The 24,505-nt window shown below is 40.8% G+C and overlaps 1 protein-coding gene across 1 annotated transcript in view; it reads left to right on the forward strand.

The window, feature by feature from the left end:
* Nucleotides 1–682: 682 nt before the first annotated feature.
* Nucleotides 683–24,505, forward strand: part of ano2b (anoctamin 2b) — a 52,610-nt gene continuing 28,787 nt past the window's right edge. The window contains exons 1-11 of the mRNA XM_034133421.1: nucleotides 683–715; nucleotides 3,696–4,082; nucleotides 16,079–16,177; nucleotides 16,425–16,576; nucleotides 17,156–17,210; nucleotides 17,310–17,361; nucleotides 20,264–20,319; nucleotides 20,866–20,913; nucleotides 21,645–21,709; nucleotides 22,420–22,554; nucleotides 23,207–23,367. Of these exons, the coding sequence (XP_033989312.1) occupies nucleotides 683–715; nucleotides 3,696–4,082; nucleotides 16,079–16,177; nucleotides 16,425–16,576; nucleotides 17,156–17,210; nucleotides 17,310–17,361; nucleotides 20,264–20,319; nucleotides 20,866–20,913; nucleotides 21,645–21,709; nucleotides 22,420–22,554; nucleotides 23,207–23,367 (1,243 nt within the window). The remainder of the gene's footprint in view (nucleotides 716–3,695; nucleotides 4,083–16,078; nucleotides 16,178–16,424; nucleotides 16,577–17,155; nucleotides 17,211–17,309; nucleotides 17,362–20,263; nucleotides 20,320–20,865; nucleotides 20,914–21,644; nucleotides 21,710–22,419; nucleotides 22,555–23,206; nucleotides 23,368–24,505) is intronic.

Raw genomic sequence — 24,505 nt, forward strand, 5'->3', positions numbered from 1 at the left:
CTGCTACCTCTCTCTACACTGCAAAAAATACCAGTCTTCACCTGTCACTCTTTCAAATATGAGTAATATTTAAAAAAAAAAATTTAAAACAGTAAAAAATCTCCTTGAAAGGGCAAGTTGTTGGACCTATTTTTTCCATTCAACTTCTGAAGGTTTGAAACATATGATGTATGTTTCATAAACAGAAACACATCTATAAACAGGTGAAAGCCCTCATAACATAATATAGATGTTTACAACCGTGACAGAGATGTGCGTATAGAAAAAAGCCAACAAGAAATCAGAACGACATTTTTTAGCATCTAGACCACCTGACATATTGAAGACACTTTTTACAGTGTGGTATGCTCCGTGCCAAAGCGCGCGGCAGCTCCGGATCCCACAGTGTGAGAGATGGAGAGATGGTATCAGCAGCACGCGCTCAGCCATGCTCACATTATGCGCTGCCTCTGAAATCGGACACATCTTCTCCAACGGAACAATGCGCCGCGCTGCGCAGAGCCGCGGCAGCAGCAGACCTGTGGACTAACAGCGGGGAGCTCAGCTGGAGTTTAGGCATTATGGGGACGAAGGTGGTGATGGTGCATCTAGCTGCTTTTTACTGCGGAAACCACCAACTTTCACTCCCTCTCCACTCCTTCTTCTTCCTCTGAATCTGTGTGTGTGTTTAAAGCGCACCAGCATGCAGAACTCCCCAGCAGAAGACAAGATCCCAGTGAGTACACCAGTATCCATCCTTTCCTGCACTGAGGATCGGTCATCCTCCCACTCTCACACTTTACATTTGGCCATGCTGTTCACAGTAAAGTGTTCGGAAAGAGTTGGTGTAACTTACTACCGTTGTTTGACCCAACGACACGTTCAATTACTGTAAGGGAATCAGAAAACAGGAGAGGTTGAAAAAGATTTACAACCAAGTTGAATGAGTTGCCAAATCAAATTCCAATACAAGTGGGACCAAACAACTTTATTTTGACTAATGGGAACTATAAAGATGCAGACAGAATTGGATACAGAGAAATGCACATCTTTTATTTTCTTTGAGTTATGTTGTGGTTAATTAAATGGGTACATTATGGCTGTCGTTATCAATGATGTAGGAAGGTGTTGAGAACCTTTTACCAAAACAAGCATCTTAGAACTAACATTAGGCTAATCATGCAGGTTGTCCAAGTCAGCAAACAGAAGGTAATGAGAAGCACTTCCACAACGTTTAATGGATATTAATATTGAATTGATGACAGGTGCTAAAATGCAAAAAATCATGTTTAGACAAGAGAAACTAATCTAACAATTAATCTGGATGCACAGTCTATTGTAGAACAGTTTTTAAGACCTCATTTTGGTTGATGTTGCTGGCATTGTGTTTGAAATCACTGCAATCCCATCATAACAAACACCAAACTTCTATAGTCAGTGGTATTTACATGTGGGATTTTTGGTGGATATGTTTGAGGGCACAATTCCAAACTGATAATTTTCAAAACAGATAAAATGGTGCGAAGTTAACGTGGTTCATTATAAGGTAAATATTGTGGGATTTTGGACCTGGCCCATGTAAAAAATGATAAAAGGTGTAACTACTTCCATCCAACAAGTGCAAGGAAGATATCAGAATGTGGATGCCTAAGAGTTCCAATCAGTCTAATTACATAAAACCACCTTTGTGAATGGACCATGGTGGGGCCTTTAAATATTTTAGCTAATCTGGCTATAGAACTAACAGAGAATGTGGCTATATTAAATGACATCCAGATCTAAGATACATTTCACAGAGAGCCATGCCAAGTATGTGAGGGAAATCAGAGTTAGAATCCCAAGTTTACCAACTCAGGGCCAAATTCACTAAACCTGGAACACTAAGACAAAAAGTAACCATGAAATGCACCTTTAACTGCACTGGCAAGCACAACTAGTGTTTCGCTGCTCCTCTGCACTTATTTAAATTAGGTCATAGGCAGACATTTGGAGTATATTTGGCTCTTTTCCATGTAGTTGAGCCTCGTTACAAAAACAATCCAATTAAAAGTTACAGTGGCATTATGAGCATCTTCAAAGGGAACTGAAGTAATTTATAGACTGGACTAATGGACTCTGAAGTGCATTCATAATGTCTGCTCAAACTCATTTGTTTTTGGGGTGCCTGGTAGGGTAAGACAGCTGTGTCATGAAAAATGAAGCCTCTTCAACAGACACTAGCTAGCATGCCATAGTGTAACTGCAGCTTGTTTGCTAGCTAGTTTATCAAACTTCATTGACGTTTCTATAAACTGTATTTTACACAAACATTACATCAAATTACAATATGATAACAATGTTACAACAACTTATAGTGATAACTGAATATATTTTGAATAGAATATACGTATCGGCTTTACAGTGCTTTATAGTGTTTTAGCTCACTGTAGCTAGCCGCCACACAACTTTAGTAGTGTAGTTATTTTTGCAGCAGGCAGCTGCTTTAACAAAAAAGCCACTGTCCACTACCTTACAGACACAGTGAGAGAAGAGCTGGGCAACACAGCAGAGCACTAAGCTGCTAAAGTGACAGATATTTGTACAGATTTTTCCTGGAGGTTGGTTGAGACCAAAGACTGAGCTAAAAGAGAGCACAAGACAACACTTTGCCAGGTAGCCAGAAAAACAACTATGCTAACGGTATGTAGCTTCTGGCTCTGGTTTGTTGACGAGCACAACTGTATGCTAACAAGTTCCCTCAGAATCAGAATCAGAAACAGGTTTATTGCCAGGTAGGTTCGCACATACTAGGAATTTGACTTGATGTCATGGTGCATACATAAAATATAAAAAACAAGAAATCTAATATAAAACAAAAAATCTTTTACACTGTAATAAAATATAGTTAATAAAAATAAAAATAAAGCAGTAACATGGAAATAGAATGCTATGAATGCATTTTAGAATATAAACTATGAAATGTGAAATAAGAATATGTGCAGTAAGGAGTATGAACATTGTGTGCATTAATGTAATGCATATAGTCTATAGTCTATGTATCAACCTAATGGTGACGGTATGTCAATGTTCACGACTTGTTTATACGGCTTATACATCCGGGAGGGTCACAGTTTGTGAATGGAGCAGAATTAACTTAGCACAGATGCACAACATCATATTGAAATGCTGTCCTTCTGATAAGTAAAAGCTGCTCTCTCCTCATGCCCAGAGCCTATAGAGTGTTCCCTCTTGTGTCCTCCATGTTTAGTCTCCCTCTGTCTAAATAAAGAATAAAACTGGCAAAGGTGAGCTGACTGCCCACTCTGCTGCTGGAGGTTCTCACTTCAGTGTTTTTGAGAACCTGCCAAAAGCCACTAGATGTTTAAGTTCATTCAAACAGTTATTACATAACTCCTGTGCTGCGTAAAGCTTCTGTGTATTTGGTCTTCAAACCATGTGTATGTGTGTAATTGATTGTGAGGACGTGCAGAATTATTGGATATGAGGATATGATGGAGACGATGGTTTGTTTACTCTAATAGTGAATTAGTGTGTATTTTTTTGAATACTTACAGCTGCATACTGTGTTCTTCATGACGCAATGAATAATGTGTGTCTTTACAATACAGATGGCTTCATGTGTACTTTTATTGTACAGTTGCATACTTAGGCTACTGTGTGTTTTTACAGTACCGCTGAATTCTGTGTTTTTAACTTTTACATCTCTCTCCCGGCAGGTGGTGGGTTCTGCTTCCAGTCCTCAGTGCAGCGAGGAAGGCCTTTGCTTCTCTGATGGCAGACGGAAAGTTGACTACGTTCTGGTCTTCCATCATCGACGGCACGGCTCCGTGCGATCTTTTGCCAGCAACTCGGTTTCACACGACAGGATATCCATTGTTTCCAATGGCAACTTTCCCACTGTGGCGGGCTCCGATGCAGCTGCAGGAAGAGGAGGCAGCAGCCCGGGGAGGGAGGCGGCGAGTGTCGGCGAGGTGTTCGTGGAGCTCGGGGGGGCAGGAGGAAACGATCTGACGGAGCCTGCTGACCATGAGATGGATCTGATCAGACAGGAGTTCGAGGCCAGCCTGCAGGAGGCCGGCCTGGAGATAGAGAGAGACAAAGAGGTGAGCCTGCATGTGTGTCCTCCCCTACTCTCTTACAATTATGATTTAAAAAGCATTTTGTTTTCAAGGTCCCCTATCATGCAAAATGCACTTTTTTACATCTTTTATACATAAATATGTGTCCCTGGTGTGTAAGGGAACTCACAAAGTGTCAGAAAACAAAACCCTCTCTCTTTTTCTCCGTACCCACATCTCTAAAAACGGGGGTACAACGGAGCTGATCCAGATTTGCTTCCAATATGACGTAATATCGGAAATGTGAGCTGGCTTTACACCCACGGTCCTATCAGAAAAGTCGCTATCAGAAACAATGAGCGACGTGTTTTGGACGTAATATGGTCTTTGTTTACATTAGCAAGCACCGCTAACACTCAGAGCTAACCTGTACTGGAGAGAGTATGTGTAAAAAAGCAGGAAATCAAAAAAGGAACTCGCCTAGTGGTAAACCCGCAAGAGAAAAAGCATTTGAGCTCCATACTGTTTCAGAAATAAGCCTTGATGTGGTTTTGAACATGATATGGCGTTTCATCATGGCAGCATTTAGCTAGGTATATGCCATGTTTTTGATATATTTTGATATATCTGAGACCCATAATATATGCCTAAAAATAGCATGATAGGAGATCTTTAATGAAGATGACAATTAGTGTCTGTTTGGTCACAAAACTTGTAATATAACTTCAGACATTAACGAGCAGCCTTTGATTTGATGCACAGACTTGACGGTACAGTTTTGACTGACTCTACTGGATTTCTAAACCCTGACACAGGATCTGATGTAACTCAGTCTTGAGCTATTTGAGGTGAGCGCCTACATGGGAACTTGGCTCTGATAGTAGAGAGAAGATGTGGGTGAGACTCGATGTGTTGTGGAGGATCTAAGGTGGCTTTTAGAGTCACGATGAGGTTTCTATTAAACTTGCAATTCCCTTTTACGTTTAATGTACCGTGCTGCTCTGCCTGCCTTAATCACCTCGACAAAATAACAGTCAAAAGCACATAAACATGTGATTGAGCTTTAGAGAGCACACAGTGCAGGCAGAATCTTGGCAAAAAGCACGATAAGATATTCCCCTGTATCTTCAGCTATTACGGGGCAGAAGTCAACAAAACAAATCCAACTCAATAGAAACTGAGTCGGTCAACTAAAGCACACAAACAAAACAAATATCCTCATCCACAACTATGAAACAGCTTCACTTAAAGGGGACCTATCATGCAAAATGCACTTTTGTACGTCTTTTATACATGAATATGTGTCCCCGGTGTTCCAGGGAACTCACCAAGTGTCAGAAAACACAACCCTCTCTATTTTCCTCCATACCCAAATCTCTAAAAAAGGGGCTGCAACGGATCTGATAAAAACTGATCCAGATTTGAACACTGGACAGTGGCGCTACGGCTATTGGGACAACTCCACCAATCAGGAGGAGACAGCCACGGCCATTGCCGTTCGAAAGCGCTGGAGACGCTGTAGTACATATGTGACCTGCTCTATCGAAATCAGTCGCATTGACCCGAAGACACATTTTGAGTTGTATACACTGTTGGAAAGAGGAGATTCCTAGCTTTCTAATGATATCAAGATTGTTTTTGTACTCCAAATATTAAGCAAAATATGTCACATTATATAATGACTGTCACCGAGTCATCATTTTGAGAAAAAGGCCTTCAAAGTTTCCTCTTCTCTGGAATCCATCGATCTGATTGATTATTAGCGGAGCAAATGATCAAAATAGTCCGGAGGGAAAATATTTCCGTTTGGATTACTGGTCTGGGGGAAGCTTGCGAGTGTGTGTGTGTATGTGTGTGTGTGTGTTTGTGTATTTTTGCGTTTGTGTATATTGTGTTTGTTTCCTAGGGAAAACACTCACGAGAAACACCGGCTGTTGTTATGCTTGCTGTGACGTTAAATTACTCCGTTCTCCGCTTGTAAATATGCCGTTACAAGCTTCATAGTTGTATTTATCATCTACATTTGCCGAAACAAGTTTAATATTCTGAAAGCCAAGACTTTGTTTAATTTAAATCAGATGAAAACAAACTGTAACGGACCCTGCCGTGTTATCTATGATTACTATATGCCTTACATTCATAATTTCAGCCGGAGGGAGGGGGAGCTGCGCTACGGAACAGCAGATTGCGAGTGAGAGGTGCCTGTCATCTTCCCTTCACAAGCTTCACAAATGTATTTATCGTGTGATTTTGGAAATAAAAGTTTCATATTCTGAAAGCCAAGACTTTGTTTATTTAAAATCAAACAAAACACCCGAACCCCGAAAAAATTGTTTTTTACGCAAATCCACGTTTATTTTGAAATGAGCCGTTGCGACTTCCGACTGATTTCGATAGAGCGGGTCACATATGCCAGGCCTGTAGATGGTGCTGTTCTCACAGAATCTGCCCTTGCAAAAACAGAGCTAAAAAATGTCAAATTGAGCAAAATGAGGCATGGCTAAAATGCATGATCTGTTTGGTATTTTGAAAAAAAAAAAGTATAAATATGCCTTATATAGGTATGGTCCTACACTATATTATTCAAATATAGCATGATAGGTCCACTTTAAATATGTTTTTGTATTCATTTGGCCATCCACAATATCATCTATTTTTTTACCCTTATTTCTGCATCAATTTGTCTAAAGAGCAATTCTCCATTTCACACTTAAGCTTCAGTTGTCACACTCATGAAGGCAGCATTCTGCACCTTGTTGCACAATGCTACCTGACAACCCTTATTAGAACGACATCAAAATAAACAAAAATAATGTAGCGTGAATCACACACACGAACAGCCTTGATCCCTCAATCTGATAGCCAACATCACAGTGTCACTCTAAGGGAAGATCAAGGAGAATATTCCCCAGTTTAATTACTTTAAGTCTTTGACGGCATTTTCTTGCCACATACTTGAATTGTTTTCAACACAAATCCTTTATTTTTTTATATGTATTAACATATATTTGTTTGTCCTTTCACTGTTGGTGACAGAGGCTCTTGGGAAAATACCAGAAAGGCTCAAACTAAAGTTAGCATATTAGGGAAATTGTGGCAGCATAGAATGTCAAACATAGACAAACTATATTGGCAACTATGTCTGTTTTCCTGTTTTATTTTGGAAAGTGTTCACCCCCTGTCTTATGTCTGTGTCTGCTTCCTGTCTCTGTGTTTTTCACCTGGTGCCCTTGTGTTTTTCCTGCCCTGCCCAGCTTTGTTCTCTTGTGATTACCCTTGTGTGTATTTAGTCTTGTATTCCCTTGCGCTCCTTGTTGGTTCGTTGTTGTTCCCATGGAGGTTCTCGTTGTTTCCCTGATTTTGGTTCCTGATCTCTCGTCTAAATTCTGGGTTTCCCTTGTCTGCCCTCCTGTGTCCTCCGAGTCGTCCTGGTTTGTTATCAGCTTTTTTTTTTAATGAAAGCTCGCTTTTTTCACTTGATTCCTTATTTTTGTACTGCTTTTGGGTCCTGACCTACTACCAAACCATGACAAATAACACGTTTAAAATCAACAAAACAGACAGAAACAGTATAAGATCTTTTGACAGGAATAACTACATTATTCAAAAAACGGACCATTGTATAATTCTATCAAACCCTCTGTAGCTGTAAAAGAGTTTTAGACAGTGAGAGTTTTTTCAGTCAGAAACAAGTATAATCCATGGCAAAAATGCACAAGTCAGTGCGGGCTGCACTAATCCTGCAAACCTGAGCAATGTAGAACAAAATATGGTGAGTCATTCAGCCTTGTTCCCTCACCCAGAAACACCTGCCGTAAAACATGAAACCTTCAACCAACAATGTGTACCGCACAAAAATAGGGGGGAACAGTGATTGTCCTGTATGCACAAAAACGGCACTTTCTCTTAGCATTGGATCTAAACTCGGCAGCGTGTTTACTTTGTATCTTCTCAGAAGATATAATGACTTCCTCTAACAAGTTGAAAAAAAGTTTGGTCTTTTCAGAACTTTTATGTATGATTATATATATTTCTATATTTAGTGGATATGACTCTGCTCGACTGCAGTTTGCTAATTGTCATTTAGATACTTCCAATCTTTTTTTCATGTGTTGTTTCTGTTTTAAATGTCTCATTCATATGACTGTGATTCTGTTGCGATGCCAGAATCCACACAAAGCTCTGCCGCTCTCATGAGGGCTGACAGATTTATGGTCGCTGTAGCCAATACAGTCTGTGCGGCTGACCTCTTAGCATCAATTAAATAATTAAGCCTGATACGATTTACTTTGTTTTGACATGTACAAATCGCTTCGCTTCAATTGTGTGTTCGGGTGTGTGTTTACTCGTGCCTTGCAGGACACACAGTCTGTGTCCTTGTAGTGGGTCTCTGCCATACAGTTGTACAAATGAAGTTATTGTAAAGTTCAATTTTTCGTTAAATGAAGTACCGCTGCACTTTGGCTCCGACACTACGAGGAATTATTTAGAAAATTTAGTTTTTGGCGTCAGCTGTGGGAAGCAGCATCAGATGCTCTTGCAGTTCTGTGAATCGATACATCCCTTATAAGAATTAGAAACAGGAGCAGCTGTGTGGTTACCAATAAACAACACTGTCTACGATCTTTTACAGTTTCATCCCAATGAATAGTATTGGGGTTCGCTGTGTGTGTGTGAAACCTATTTTAATAAATACATGTGACTGTGTGGACATGTGTGTGTGCTGGCTGGCAGCCAGTTGGCCAGTGTACGCGGTCTCCAGGCTAGTATTAATCAGATTGTTGACAGTGTGACCACAGAGCCTAAACCAGCACGAGATTAGTGACTGATAGCTCATTATATCATCTCGTGAATTGAGGAGTAGATCAACTGTTCAGTAGAGAGTAGCCAATATCCTTATCTCAATTTAGAGAGGGTGAACATTGTGCTAATTCTTTTTAGGGATTATGGTCAGTCAAAGAGCTTGGTTAACAGTGTCTGTGGGCCTGGTATTAGTAGAACGTGCTATTTAGCATTTTCAACTCCTGAGTTTCGTTTTCTATCTCACAGCAGTTCATGAAATATATGAAAATACGAATGACTGAATCAAGGAACCATTCAGCAAAGCAGCACAATGGTATGGCTGTTTTTCACGTAACAAATATCATGACAACCGGCCACCGTGGCAGCAATACATAACCATGTGATTTTTTCCGACAGTTTGAGGTACTTGATGGCTCAGAAAGAATCCAAATGATTCCTGTAAAAATCACATTTGCCACGCTTGGATTTTCCAGAGTCAGTATTTAAGCAGTGTTTAGCATAGCAGTGCCAATGCAGGATTATAAAGTGAGTAATTAATTATGTGCAACAGTTACATAGAGATTAAGTTCAACATGTGTTCTCCTGCATAATTACATTAATTTTGTACATAGTAAGCTGCATCATGTTAAACACACAATAAACATGTGTATAGGTTATTTATCAAGTGAGTTTGATAAGTCATATTTTCGAATTCAATTTAAACATACTGCTTGTGTCCAACCTGTTTGACTTCAGATTAATTGGATGCTGGGGGAAAAAAAGTGTGTTAATGTAAAACCTGTTGGTAGTGTCTGGGGATTAATGAGCTGACCTTCGGTCTCTTACAAAACACTTAATTAAATCAGAGCAAGATGTTAATTCAAGGAGCTCAAGTCTGTTTGGGCCTGAGAGACGGAGTGAACAGGATTAAGTGTTTGGTAAGGCTTCCCCCACACATGGATGTAACATCAGCCAACTCAAGTCCTGTTGCACCTCTGAGCAAATAATCACAAAAAGTGTCAGGGACATGGGGCCAAGAACTGACGAAGGAGAGGCTGGACAGGGATGGAGCAATAAATCCGTACTCTAGTCTAGGGGTCCCTAATGTTGGATCCATCTGGAGGCCCTGAGTCGTGTTGCAAGGGTTTAAGAATTGTAATACCACAATAGAGTGGTGCAGGAACGAGTCCTAAAACCCGGAAGTGAGTTAGCATTTTACCACTACGGGTTCCCTCGTCTCAGAGTCAATGGGATTTCTCCATAGGATTTTGGAAAGTAGCTCGAAATAAGGTCTGAGGTTGACACAAATGTAAGAGACGGATCACGTTTTGTTCTACAACATTAAATACATCAGCAGTGACCCCACTGGTGATTTTTGAAGAGTTTACGTGTCTGAAAAACGATGGTTGTTAACAAGTGGCTGAATAGGACTACAGAAGTTGTCGAGGACGTTGTACGTCATTACGCCAAACACGTAAACACTCCTCTAAGTCTGTTTCCCCCTGTTCTTCTTGAAAGCAAGGACCTGCGCTCTTGCAAACTGTCAAAACAAACGCTTCAACTTGTACAATTTTGAATCTGTATTTTTGAATATCGATCTTAAGTTGGCGTGACGTTGAAGTCGTGCGACCCTGCTGTAGTTCGTTTGAAAGGGGAATAAACATGGTCCAGTATTTCATCCCACAGGCAATAAGACTGCTAAACACCTGAACTGTTGTAACAACATCCATAACATTCATCTGCTACTTAGTAATTATTTATCTATTATCTAATATATCATTCCAATAACTTGTATATAGACTCGTATTGCACTATTCCACTTTTTTTTTCTCACTTTTTTTAAAGCTATTCCACTTTTTTGTATTACTTTTAATATAATATACTTTAATATTGTTTTAATATTGTCTGCTTATCTGTATTATTGTGTTGCATTGCTGGAGAAGCCTGTGACCTAAGATTGTCAACGACATAATTACTCTGTAGCTATGTTAGTTTGACAATAAAGAACCTTGAACCTTGAACCTTGAACCTTATAGCATAGCATTTTGCTTCTGGCGATTAGATTTATGATTAGAAAATTATAAAAGTAGGGTAGACATGTGGAGATTATCCGGTTGAACAAAATGTGCAGGTTCGCTTTCCACAGATATTATTTTTTACAATATTCCAAAATCCTATGGAGAAATCCCATTGCTTTTTGGTTGAGGGAACCCTTGCGCAGCTTACTTCCGGGTCGGCCTACAAAAATACGTCATCATCACTCTAACCCTAACCCTAACCCTGGCTCCACTTTATGTGTGTGGCCCATGTTAAAGAGTCTAGCTTACAGGCAGTGGGTGGTAGGGTAACGTTAATTGTAATACTGTGATACTGATACACTGAACTCTGCTGCTCAGTAGGAGGATCCAGGCACTACAGCGGCTTACTTAAAGAAAAGGTTATTTACCAGACTCGGGTGAAGGCAGAACTAAAACTGGGCAAATCACACATGTATGAGCCCAACATCTTATGAAATTACATTTTGATACTCTCCTGTTTTTTTCTTTACACTTTGTCATATACTTGATGATACAGCTCTGCAGCTGAAACCTGTAGCTGCTCCCCATGTTACAGTAGCTTTTAATAAGTGTGAGGCCACAGGTAGCCTGTAGTCAGTGTATCCAGGTTAATCCCTGCAGTTCTAAGGAGCTACTGTAATGTCAGCCCCCGCAGCTTTTAACCTAATTCAATGACTCTAATAACTATCCATGCGGTTTCTCTTTGTCTCTCTGTCTTTGTCTGAGTCGTTCTCTGTGTTCTCCTCTTTCCCCACCGCTTCACTATCTACCTAGCAAGCCAATCGCCTAATCGATCACCTTCTCATATTCTTTGCCCCCCCCCCTCCCCCCATCCAAAGATGCCCCCGGCTGCGTCCTACTTACCCCCCCTACAGAGATAAAGAGCTAATTGGAAATCTCTCTACTAATTAACCTTCTCCAGGCTGAAAGGTATTTATATCCCCTTCTTTTTGATGGCGAGATGAAAAAGGGAAGGAGGGGAGGGGTAGAGGGAGGAGGAGGAAGGAAAAGGGGGTGAGAGAGCTAAGAAATGAAAGTGAGCAATGGTAGAATAAAATGAATGTTGGTTGGAGGTATAGCTAAATGATGATGAAGAAAAAGTGTAATTGTGAAAGTAAAGGATGAGGTAGCTGTTGCATTTAAATATAACATCCATGAATCATTGCTAATTTCTTAATTCTGTAATAAATTCTGGCACCTGGTAAGAGTCTGAGGAAAAAATAGATTTTGCGGGATTGCAGATGTTGGAGGGGCCGATGATAATATAACGAGACTTGTCCATGTTCTTCAGGCGTAAGAAAGGGGAAAGGCAGGCAGGGCTTAAAGGAAGTGTAATCTAACTTAGAGTAACTCTTGTGTGATACACTTTAGCAAAAACTATAAACAAATTGCAACACCGATAACATTATGTAACCATGGTTACTATGGTAACATTGTGTGGTAACCTTTATATATACAGTCTATGGTGGTAACACTGGTAACATCATGTTATACTTGTAACAACATGTAACCACGGTTAAATAAGTAAGTAAGTACAATTTATTTATGAAGCGCTTTTCACAGACATAGTCACAAAGTGCTTGACAAAGCATTAAAACTAGGGCTGTCAAGTTAACGCGTTAATAACGCGTTAACGCAAAAAAAAATTAACGCCACTAATTATTTTAACGCGATTAACGCATGTGTATTTTTTGTCCTCGGCCGCCCCGTAGTTTCAGAGCGCATCGAGTTTAAAATACCATCTACAAGCTGATGCTGACAGCCCCGCTCCTGCCGCCCGCTTGTGGCAGACCACACTTCCACGCTCACCGGCAGGCTTGGACTGGCCATCGGGAGGACCGGGAGGGAGTGTGTGTATGTGTGGCGCGACTCGCGCGAGCGAGGCACACCTTACGTGTTGTTGTTGTTAGCATCTGGTGCTAGCTAGCTGCGCTAACGGATATAAGGAGCTGTTTCAATGACATTTCGCCGACAACTGCGCCGAGCACTTGACTTTATGCAGGTAGCCAGACAGTGGGACATTGTACGAAAAGTCAGCGCACTCAGCACGGATAGTACGCGCTACATGATTGCAGCGTCCAGGCAGCACACGTTCGAGCATATATGCCTTGAGCGGCACATAGCTCCAACGATCAATCACAGTGTCTCCACATTTTCTCTCACACACACACACACACACACACACACACACACACACACACACACACACACACACACACACACACACACACACACACACACACACACACACACACAGTATTATTGTATGAGAGAGGTTCTAGGTTGAATTGAGGCGAATATTTGTAATGTTCAGGTTGTTGTGTTTAATATTCATGAGAATATTTGTCATTGTTCAAATGATAATAAACAAACATATAAAGCATATTTGTCCACTCATATGTTGATAAGAGTATTAAAAACTTGAAAAATATCCCTCTAAGGTACATTTAGAACAGATAAAAAATGTGCGATTAATTTGCGATTAATCGCGATTAACTATGGACAATCATGCGATTAATCGCGATTAAATATTTTAATCGACTGACAGCCCTAATTAAAACATCATACGATTGAAGAAGTGGTAAAAACACAATACATTGTGAAAAACACAAGAAAAACACAAGAAAAACATAGAATAAAAGCACACAAGTTACCCAAACGCCTGCCCAAACAGGCATGTTGCACAACTAACATCATGTAACAAAGTAACACCACTAACATCGGGTAACACCTGTAACATAATATAACACAGGTCACAATCTGTAACCCCGGTAACATCCCGTAAAACCGCTAACATCCTGTAATACTTGTTATATCATGTAACACCACTAACATCGGGTAACCCCCGGTAACATCCTGTAATACTGGTAATATTCTGTAACATTAGGCGCGTTCACACCAAGTACTTTGCCGTATTTAGTGCCGGCAATCAGTGCCCCGGCACTTATTACCCCAGGGCATTTAGTACAGATCGCGTTCACACCGGAATACTTTTCCCTGAGGGAAGATTACCCAAATGAGCCGCTGACGTCACTTTGTCTTCTTCTGCTTTGGGTTTACTGGCAGGCCGCAAACCACTTCACTGTGTATACTGCCACCCGGAGTCCCCGGCCGGAAGTCCCCGGAGTTGGGGACTGGCTTCAGTAGAAGCTGCTGGGACTCCCTGCAGCTTCTACTGAAGCCTTCCGAGTAAATCGCCAGAACGCCGACACTGCTCCCATGTTTTATTTTGTGTTGCCATAAGTTAGTCTCTCTGCGTTTTTTCCCCCAGGAAAGTACCATCTCTCAGCAGGCACTAAAAATGGGGGTAAAAGTTCCCGAGATTAAGTGCTCTTTTTGGTGTGAACGCGACATAAGGGGTACTAACGGAACTAAACGCGATAAGTACGGTGAAAAGTACTCCGGTGTGAACGCGGCTATTATGTAACACCAGTTACACAGTGTAACCCTGGTAACATTGTGTAACACCAGTTACATTTTGTAACCCCGGTCCCATCATGTAACACCGGTAACTTTGTGTAACCCAAGTTATACAAGTATAACTATGTAATACCACTGATTACATTGTGTAGCATTGTGTAACGTCGGTCTGGTTTAACCGCTAACATCGTGTAACACCGGTAAGCTTTTTCCTCGGGAAACTTAATAACATTTCAGGTGAGGTGGCTTTACGCTCCACTGTGTCCCTCAGCAGGACAAAGGACAGTGTGGATGTGAGTGAAGGACAGATCATGAAATATAAGAGGAGTAAGAGTGACAGTCAGTGAGTCAGCCAGTCAGTCAATCAGTCAGTGAGTCGGTGTGGGCGCGGAGCAGAAGGTGCAGCAATATATGTGAGGAGGGGGAGTGAAAGATCTCAGGAGAGTAGGAGTCGAGAGAGGAGAAAGAGAGTGGTTTCAGGTTCCCATCGTTTACCATGCCACCTTTCTCTTTTCACCCCCCCTCTGGCAGAAGCTGATGGGGGGTCTGTGGAGGGTAAAGTTACCTGGCTATCGTCCCCTGCTGTCTCCCTTTTCATTTCCCCTTACACTCTCACCCACACCGCAAGCATCTCCATAACGGCTGCTGTATCGCTTTTGGATCAGCACTTTGAATTCCTTCACAATAACATTTTTGTTTTTTAGATATGGGTTTGTTAATTCAATGCTACTCAGAGTCAGTCACATACCTTCTGATGGTGTTTGGTTCTGATCATTATTATTCATTTTGCTAATGCATGTTAGTGTCAAATAATAATTACAGAGTGTGCATTGGACAATGATTCATTAGCGGAAAAAGCTACATGAGTCAGGATTGTATTTGAAATACAGAAAATTATATATGTTTGATGGAAGTGATCACAGGAACATAACAGTTTTCAAATGTGTCAGAAACAGGCTGCGATAACAAAGCAGTGAAGAGAACCGCTCCAGGCTTTGCTTTGGGACCAGTAGCTACATCTATATTTGATATATACCAGTCATGTTATGCTGCTGGCCAAAGTGTTTCAATGGAACCAGCGTATGGCAAAGATGCCTGCTTCAGAAAGTCTAATTTCAATGTTCCCCTACCGCTTTACTTTACTTAATTTACTTTCTCACCTCTCCTTGCTCTTTCAATTCTCTGTGTTCGACTCTCAGGACTTTTTTTAGCGTCTATCAAGTAACAAGTGACATGCAAATAAATGAGTTACTTTTAAATTAAACAGCATTTATTGATTTTACTACTTCATAATCAAAGACACAAACAATGGACTTTTATTGCAAAAAATATATCTGAAACAAAGGCAATCAACAATTTTGCAGGTATTATTTGGAAAAAGAATTTAAAAAATACTCGCTTAGTCACTCACTCACCAGGGGAAACACTTATAACTTGGATTTTGGAATATGGTCTGAACAAATAAATGAAGTTGCAGCTCAATAAGCCCGTTTGGAGGTCTTGAGGCAACAGCAGCTGAGGGGCAAGTCCAGCTCATATTGAGGCCTGTCAACTATATACTGCATTGCAAAGCAGCCCTGACAGATGGTCTGGTAAGCCAGCAGGTCTCTGCAGCCAAGAAATCTGGTAATATATCCCAAACCATGAACGTCTGCTGTATAAAAAAAAAGCTTTTTGTTACACTCTAGCATTAACTTTAACCCACATGAATCCGACCATGTGACTGGGTAGAGATGTTATTTTATGTTCCTCAATGTTTCAGATCCTTTTCTTGTTTTTCAGTTGAAGACCCAGGGCCACAGCTTCACTCGTGTCCATGCCCCCTGGCCCGTACTGTGTCGAGAGGCCGAGTTTCTCAGGATTAAAGTCCCCACAAAGACGGTGAGAGCTCATTACCAGCTTACATTTTCTTAGCAGTAAGTCACAGATATTTTGTTTCTGGGACCAGCCACAATCTGTTGATGTTTGATTGTTTTTCTATAGTGATATTACAGAAACACAGAGACTGATGCCTCTGCAACATTTCATGTTAAATAGATACTTTTTCATCAGAGCAGTAAGACACTTTGGGCATTAATGACCAGCATTTGTAATAACTAGACTAACTATGTGTCGTGTGTTTCATCAGAGTTATGACCTTAAAGAGGAAAGTGGTTTCGGGTCCACTATGAGCACAGTGTGGAGGAAAATGAACCAGCCTTTCCAGCCCAAAGTCCCACATCAGGACCATGAACGCACCAAGTTCCTCACACACTGCTTCTCCAGGGACAAACTCCACCTGTGAGTAACAAAACTCACACTCACACACACTCCTGCAAAACTTCCTTTGTTGTTTGAAACCGCAGAACTCAGGATTTTCAAAGATAAGCAGAAATCACAAAAATATAAAGCAACACTGTGTCACTTTTTAATAGAAGTGGCACATTAACTATCTTAAAAACATAGAAGTTTAATTCAAAACCAATAAAAAGCACTGTTGATTAATTTAATACCCTTAGGGGAAATCAGTTCTAATTTGGCTTCACCCTGGAGCTTGTTGCCGGCAGAAGGTGGCTGTTTTCTGCTGATCTGGAGTTACTAGGCTCACAGGAATACCGTTTTTGGCGAGATTGCATTGTTAGTTAACATACTGTACATGTACTAAGTAATACAAACTAAATTGTATTCCATTCCAAAATTCGCCCTGCAGTTTAACCCTAAAGCCTTTGTGTAATGGCAAGCAGTTTGATTTGAGAAAATAAGACCCGGTTACTGAACTCCACTCTTTAATTAAAGTGTCTTCCTGATATGTTTGCATGTGATACACTATAAGATGAACACACAGAAAGTGCTCACATTAGTAATCGTTGTTTCTTTTAGGTACAACATCCCATCTAAAGACACTTTCTTTGACAATGCCACACGGGGCCGAATAGTAAGTGTTGATTCAAATTTGAATCCGATTCTCCTTTCTGTTTACGTTTTCGGACGATTAGCTTTTATCTCAAGCCTGATGTTCTTGATTCTGTTTCAGGTGTATGAGATCCTGCGACGGACGGTGTGTGTACGGACCTGTCAAACCATAGGTGAGGATACCAACATGTGTGTCTGTGTGACTGTCAGTGATTACATGAATGATAGTCGGGGGTAAAATGGTGCGCAGATCAATTGATGATTCTGTCCAACTCGGTTAGCAAGAAGCAGGAATTAGGGCAATATAATCTTAAATCCCTTTTTGAAGTTTAATGGCCTCATTTTTTTTGGAAGTCACTTTCTTAAATAGCAGAGGTCCACCGAAAGAGGTTATATATCACAATACTGGAGTCTAAACCTGCTTTGACTTAATGAAATGCTTTATAAGCCCTTCTAGTAAAATGTTGTGAGGCCGATCACAGGTTCATACTTTTACACCATCCTCGATACAAGTCAAAGTGGTCAAGTCAAAAGTGTTGGTATTGGCCCTCAAAAAAGTAAAAGCAGATGCAGTCTAACACTTGTTCCAGGGTGAAACTAACTGTCAGTAGCGGGTCAAGGTTGTGCTGAAACTCTGGGAGGTGATATTGATATGCCTGCTGGGAGTTCAGTGAGGAGGTGAAGTCGAGTACAGCTGGAGACCCAAACAAGGAGTGCGATGATTGGATAATTGGAATCGACCAGCACCATTTGAAAACTCGGGTAGATGAGTTTACAATGAGCGTTACTGCTGGACGACGAATAACCAGAGAGCGTTACTGCTACATGACGAATAACCAGAGAGCGTTACTCCTGAAGGACGAGTAACCAGAGAGCGTTACTCCTGAAGGACGAGTAACCAGAGAGCGTTACTCCTGAAGGACGAGTAACCAGAGAGTTTTTTAGTGACTGTCACTACTACATGATAAATCACCAGAGAGTGTTACTGCTGGAGGACAAGTCCACCAAAGACCACTCAACCAGAGACCCACATTTATCTGGGATTTAGTTTTTAAGGCAACCTTTTTTTTCTCACCAGGCTGTTCCCAAAAGACAACTTGCTCATGAACACTTACAACTCAAACAGAGTCAGGGTTTAAGACTTTTTAAAGCAAATTCTACAAAGTCTATGGAGATGGCAAAAACAGCTAAAAAAGACTCTTAACAGACAATGAAAAGAAACAAATATTGTTGACCCTGCTTGAGAAATGGTCCCTATGAGACAAATCAATCTCCTCTCGGGATTTTCTAAATGAGCTCCAAGACATTCAACTGTTTATATTTTTTATCACATGCTTATAACATCTGCGTGCATGTATGAGAGCCTCCATATAGAAAAGATCTGACACCCTTTTGATTTTCAGTGTCCACCATATGTCTGCTTGGCTTTCTATCACAGCAGAAGGTCTCAGCCAGAGGCTACTGGTGGAGCTGTAGGGAAGCTGGAGAGACTTTCCTCTTCATGATTGGTGTATTCATTTTGTAACACACACTCGTGTCTCCTCCTCCATTTACTCCACAAGTGGGTCATACTTCCTGGGTCATGCAGAGATTAAAGCAGGAGCTGTGGTAGTATCTAGCTGGTTGAGTGAGCATGTGTGTAACCATTTTTTTATGTTCAGCCATGTTTATGTTATATATGAAACACGTGTGGGCACATTAATGAGCTTTGCTATTCATGCCTTTTCTATTTTATACACGAACATTCATACAGGTTGGTGAACCTGAGGGATCGACCTATTGGAGGACAAAAATACTTTCTGTGTGTGTGTGTGTGTGCGTGTGCGTGTGCGTGTGCGTGTGCGTGTGCGTGTGTGTGTGTGTGTGTGTGTGTGTGTGTGTGTGTGTGTGTGTGTGTGTGTGTGTGTGGTGTGTGTGTGTGTGTGTGTGGTGTGTGTGTGTGTGTGTGTGTGTGTGTGTGTGTGTGTGTGTGTGTGTGTGTGGTTTCATTAATAGCACAGCTAATCACTACAAGGTTCCCGGTCTCCTTTGAGGCACCAATACTTAATTGATTCATTAGGTTGCCTGTGTCAGGTCATCTGATGTGTGACAGTGTGACATTCACAGGTCAGGGTTCCCTCGAGAACACTCCAAAGACTCAAAGCAGGAGCTACGTGAACTAATCCCATTCTGCCTAATTGAAAATCTGAAGGGTGTGGCCTAATGTGTGTGTGTATTTCGGAGGTTGTAGCTTGTTGATACTTATAGACTAGTCCTGCAAGATATGCGTAGTCTCCTTCTTTCAGCTGTATTCTTAATTATGAGAGATCATTAAAGGGGCCATATTCTGCTCATTTTCAGGTTCTTATTTCTTTTTTGTGCCTCTACTGTCTCCATGCTTTCATGTTCAAAAAGCTCTTTATTTTTCTCATACTGCCTGTACTGCAGCACCTCTTTTCACCCTGTGTCTGAAACCAGAGCCCAGTCTGCTCTGATTGGTTAGCTGGCCGGCTCTGGTCAAGCGCTGAGAGATGTCCCGCCCCTTAGAAAATCACATAGAATGTGTGGAAGTGCTTGCCAATAGAAGTCTCAGTATTACAAAGGGAATCCCCAAAGATAACATAATAGGGCCTCTTTAAGTTCTTTAAAACCTGGGATTACCGAGTTAAATTTGTACCTTATTTCATTGAATGTTTCACAATTTAGGAGGAAGTGCAGCGTTGTCGAAACAGTGGGCACATATTCTGTATTTGTATGGTTGTCTTCCAGTTTGAGGTCACTGAGCCTGTACTTAGTTAGAGTCTGACATGGCTGTGTATCTCTGACAGTAGAAGGATATTCTTCCTATTCATAAGTTCGTTTTAATTTAAATAGTTAGACTGCTGCTCACAGTATATGAGAGGGGGCAGTTAGTCACCGTCTGATATAGGGGACTCCTTTCTGGGCTCACCTTGGCTTTGCAGGGATTCAGATTGTAGGAATTCTCAGGGGCTGGATTTAAGGTTTGGTTTAAGAATCGATTTCCTCTGAAGTGTATTGTCAGGGGGTATCTGCCTAATTCTGCTCTATCTCTGTCTCTTGGTGTCTCTCTTTCAGGCATCAGCACACTGATAGCTAAAGGCGTGTATGACGCTGCCTTCCCTCTTCACGATGTAAGTTTTAAACTCCCAGCAGACGTCCTTTGGTTTCACTTGATTTCACTACAGGATTCAATATGCAGAGAATGGAAACTGAAGTTCAAAGAGTCAAAGCTTTGTTGCGTTGGTTTGCTTTTGCCAAAAAACTCAAATGAAATATGAAATGTTTATATCTCAATGTCAAATGAAATATATCTCCAAGTACAGTGGAGAACAAAAACGACATAAGCATATTAAAATGGAAAGTAAAAGTGACGGACCCATATACTACAATACACACTTCATTACAGTTTGCACACTATTCACCATTACTCTCGAGCCCTGATGGTACCATTACATTTTTATGATTTTGTCACCTTGGTACAGAAGTATCGGTTATCATGACGTCCTTTATCTGCTGTTTGATTTTCCTCTTAAAGAAAATGTAAGAAATTAGTTGGATCAAGATACATGAGTGATATTAATGTGTCTGATTATACTGATAGTGTTTCCACCAGTACAGTATGTGTCGAGTACAGAGTGTCCTTGCCTGTGTGCACTCACCCTCTCCTCTCTTTTCAGGGTGACTATAAGGTCATCGGACAGCCTGAGGAGAGGAGCGACAGACAGGTAGACCCACTTTCTCCTTTCTCTCTCTTCACCTACTCTCCTGTATTTCTTCTCCTCCTCCTCCTCCCCCTCCTCTCCATTTGTATGTGAAAAACTACTCCAATGCTCCAGTTCTTCAGAAAGTGACCTTGCTTGGAGTATGTCATTGAGTATAATAGGAAAAATCACTGTCCTCCAAAAGTATTTTATACATAACCTTTCCTTTTCTGAAAAACTCCCCTTTCTAAACATTAGTCTATTCTTTATATTTTTCTCCTTTTTTCTGAGGTTGTTCCTCCTTCCCAACTGTTCAACATTGTCACAGATTGGACTTTAAGTTTAGCAAACATTTCCCAGACGTATAGATTGACTGACTTGAATTCCTAAGGAAAGAGCCAACATTGTTTTGGAGTTGTGGTTAGCAACCAAAGACCAGAAACTTACACATATCGGTGATTTTCTTTGAGCATCAACCTCGTGTACTGAGGTTTACCACATCAGATTAAATCTGCTCTGCCTCTGAGGACTGTCTGCTACAACACACACACACACACACACACACACACACACACACACACACACACACACACACACACACACACACACACACACACACACACACACACACACACACACACACACACACACACACACACACACACACACACACACACACACACACACACACACACACACACACACACACACACACACACACACACACACACTGACGGTGTCCTGTCTGTTGTCAGGTTCTTCACGACGAGTGGGCCAAATACTCCGCCTTTTACAAGTACCAGCCCATTGACCTGGTCAGGTAAAGTGACCACAAATCACATCAGTAACTCATCTGTTTTCAGGCTTAATCTAATTTACACACATCGCATTGCATTCTGGTAATTGAAGTTCACTGACTGACCTTTGTTAATCAGAGATCCAAATTCATGGTCCAGAACGAGATCATTGTGTTACAAGAGTTGGATCCTCAAGAGGTGATTTGATGTCAATTAAGTAATATTAATTAGTATAATTAATAGTAATGTTATATATAGAAACTAATCATTACTTTTTGATATAACATTCTTCTGCCATTTTAGTGTAACTACGAGCTCATTCACATTATTAACTACAGGTCAAGTTATTAATAACCCGTATTTATGAATTTATGAATGTATGAATATTAATAGTTTTATTCATATTTATTATCATAGCATGACTTGCTCATACCAGAACTCCAACATTGTGGTGGCCCTTTTGAGGCATACACTGTCCTGATGAAGAAGATATCTGAGCTTTCCAAACTTTAACCTGTGATTGTTTCACATTATGTCTTAAATATTGAATTTTCTCAAGGCTATATTTTGGTCTGAGGTCAGTCCGACTGAGCAAAGCCGATCAATGAATAAATAATAATGAATAACTGAAACAACAGCATGCTTCTTATTCTATTTTAGGCTCTAACATAGCATGTCAATCGGAGCCTCAATGTTACTTTCTCCTCCTAACCCCTGACCTCTGACCCCACAGGAAGTACTTCGGGGAGAAGATCGGACTGTACTTCGCATGGCTCGGTGTTTACACTCAGCTGCTGATCCCAGCCTCCATAGTGGGAATCATTGTGTTCGGATATGGAGTGGCGACGGTGGATACTAATATACCGAGGTACTGCAAAGTGCACTGCAGCTTCATCTGAGGAGGAACACTAAAATCCCACGTTTCAGTTTGACGACAGTGCAAAAATGAGACAAAATCCATTTGAGAATTATCTTTTGTTGTTGTATTCTTACAGTACAAACATTGGTCTGTTTAAATGCCATAAATGCCTGTGAGACGAAATTATGTCAGATACAATTAGATCATTAGAAAGATACACACCACACACACACACACACACACACACACACACACACACACACACACACACACACACACACACACACACACACACACACACACACACACACACACACACACACACACACACACACACACACACACACACAGCAGACAGGGATTGCCCAGATACCTGCAGCTTCTGGCTTTAGAGATGCTTGTGTGGGAGGAACACAGAAGGGACGGCTGGCACTGTGTGTGACTGTGTGTGTGGGTGTGTGTGTGTGTGTGTGGCATGAAACAAAATGTAGATAGTAGATCACACACTTAACATACCCTGTTAGACTGAATCCATGCCTGATGCACAACCCCAGTTAATTTTATACTTTTTTAGGTTCAGCTCAATTGATTGTTTAAAACATCCCAATGTTGTTAGAGGAAGGTGCTCTGTGACTTAAGTCTTGACCCCCCCTTTCCTCAGTCTGGAGATGTGTGATGAGCGTCTCAATTTCACCATGTGTCCGCTGTGTGACGGAGCCTGTGACTTCTGGCACCTCAGCACAGCCTGCGGGACCGCCAGGGCTTCACACCTCTTCGACAACCCCGCCACGGTCTTCTTCGCCATCTTCATGTCTCTGTGGGGTGAGAGTGTGTGTGTGTGTGTGTGTGTGTGTGTGTGTGTGTGTGTGTGTGTGTGTGTGTGTGTGTGTGTGTGTGTGTGTGTGTGTGTGTGTGTGTGTGTGTGTGTGTGTGTGTGTGTGTGTGTGTTTGAACAGGTCGACTCAATGTGAAGTTGCTCTTTGATCTTTTCTCATCTTATAACTTGAATTCAAACTAAAATGTCAACAAAAACTAATTGTAGTCCAGCTGTTTATTGTTCTTTTAAATGCTGTGATTCATAATCAGCTGCATATTTGACATTAATCATATCTTTCAATTTTTTTGTTACAATTTTTATAAATCTGTACTTATCTTTGTGGAAATTATTTTAAACTAAAGCAATGAGTTGCACATTTTTGGCACTCCAAACTCCAAAAGAAGCTACTCAAGAAGACAGTTTGTCAAAAAAGCTATCTATTTTGTATAGCAAAAAGCCATTGATTGATGTATTTGTTTTAGTCCAAGTAAGTAATGTTTGCGTATCACAGACACTTGAGTATGAGGGGCCGTACAGGCCGTAATTCATACTGGTCCTCTCACGCACATACATTCTCCTTTTACATACATATATTTTCACTCTTACACACATACATTCTCCTCTTACATACATACATTTTCACTCTCACACACGTATATATTTACACTCACGCATTCATACATTCTGCTCTCATATTATCATATTTCAATGCACACATTCATATATTGTCACTCACATATTTATACATTTTTCACTCACACATATATACATTTTGCTCTCATATTCATATATTTTAACGCTCATATTTATACATTTTGCTCTCATGCACATTCATTCAATGTTTACATTTAATATTATAAATAATATATGCATGTCTGAAAACAATATATGTATGCAAGAGAAGAATGTATGTATGTATGAAGACAATATATGTATGCAAGAGAAGAATGCATGTATGTGTGAGAGAAAGTATAGTGGAAACGGAAGGAGTATGGTTGAAACGGAAGGTAGGTCATTATCGCGCTGTGATTGGCTCAGAAGGTCGAGCGGGGCGGGCTCAGATTCAGAACTTCGGATTCAAATCAACATGATGGAGGGAGATGAATCCGTGTATCTTCGGACCATTTGTTTTTCTTTATTAAA

Source organism: Trematomus bernacchii, unplaced genomic scaffold (genome assembly GCF_902827165.1).
Source record: "Trematomus bernacchii unplaced genomic scaffold, fTreBer1.1, whole genome shotgun sequence".
NCBI classification, from domain to species: Eukaryota; Metazoa; Chordata; class Actinopteri; order Perciformes; family Nototheniidae; genus Trematomus; species Trematomus bernacchii.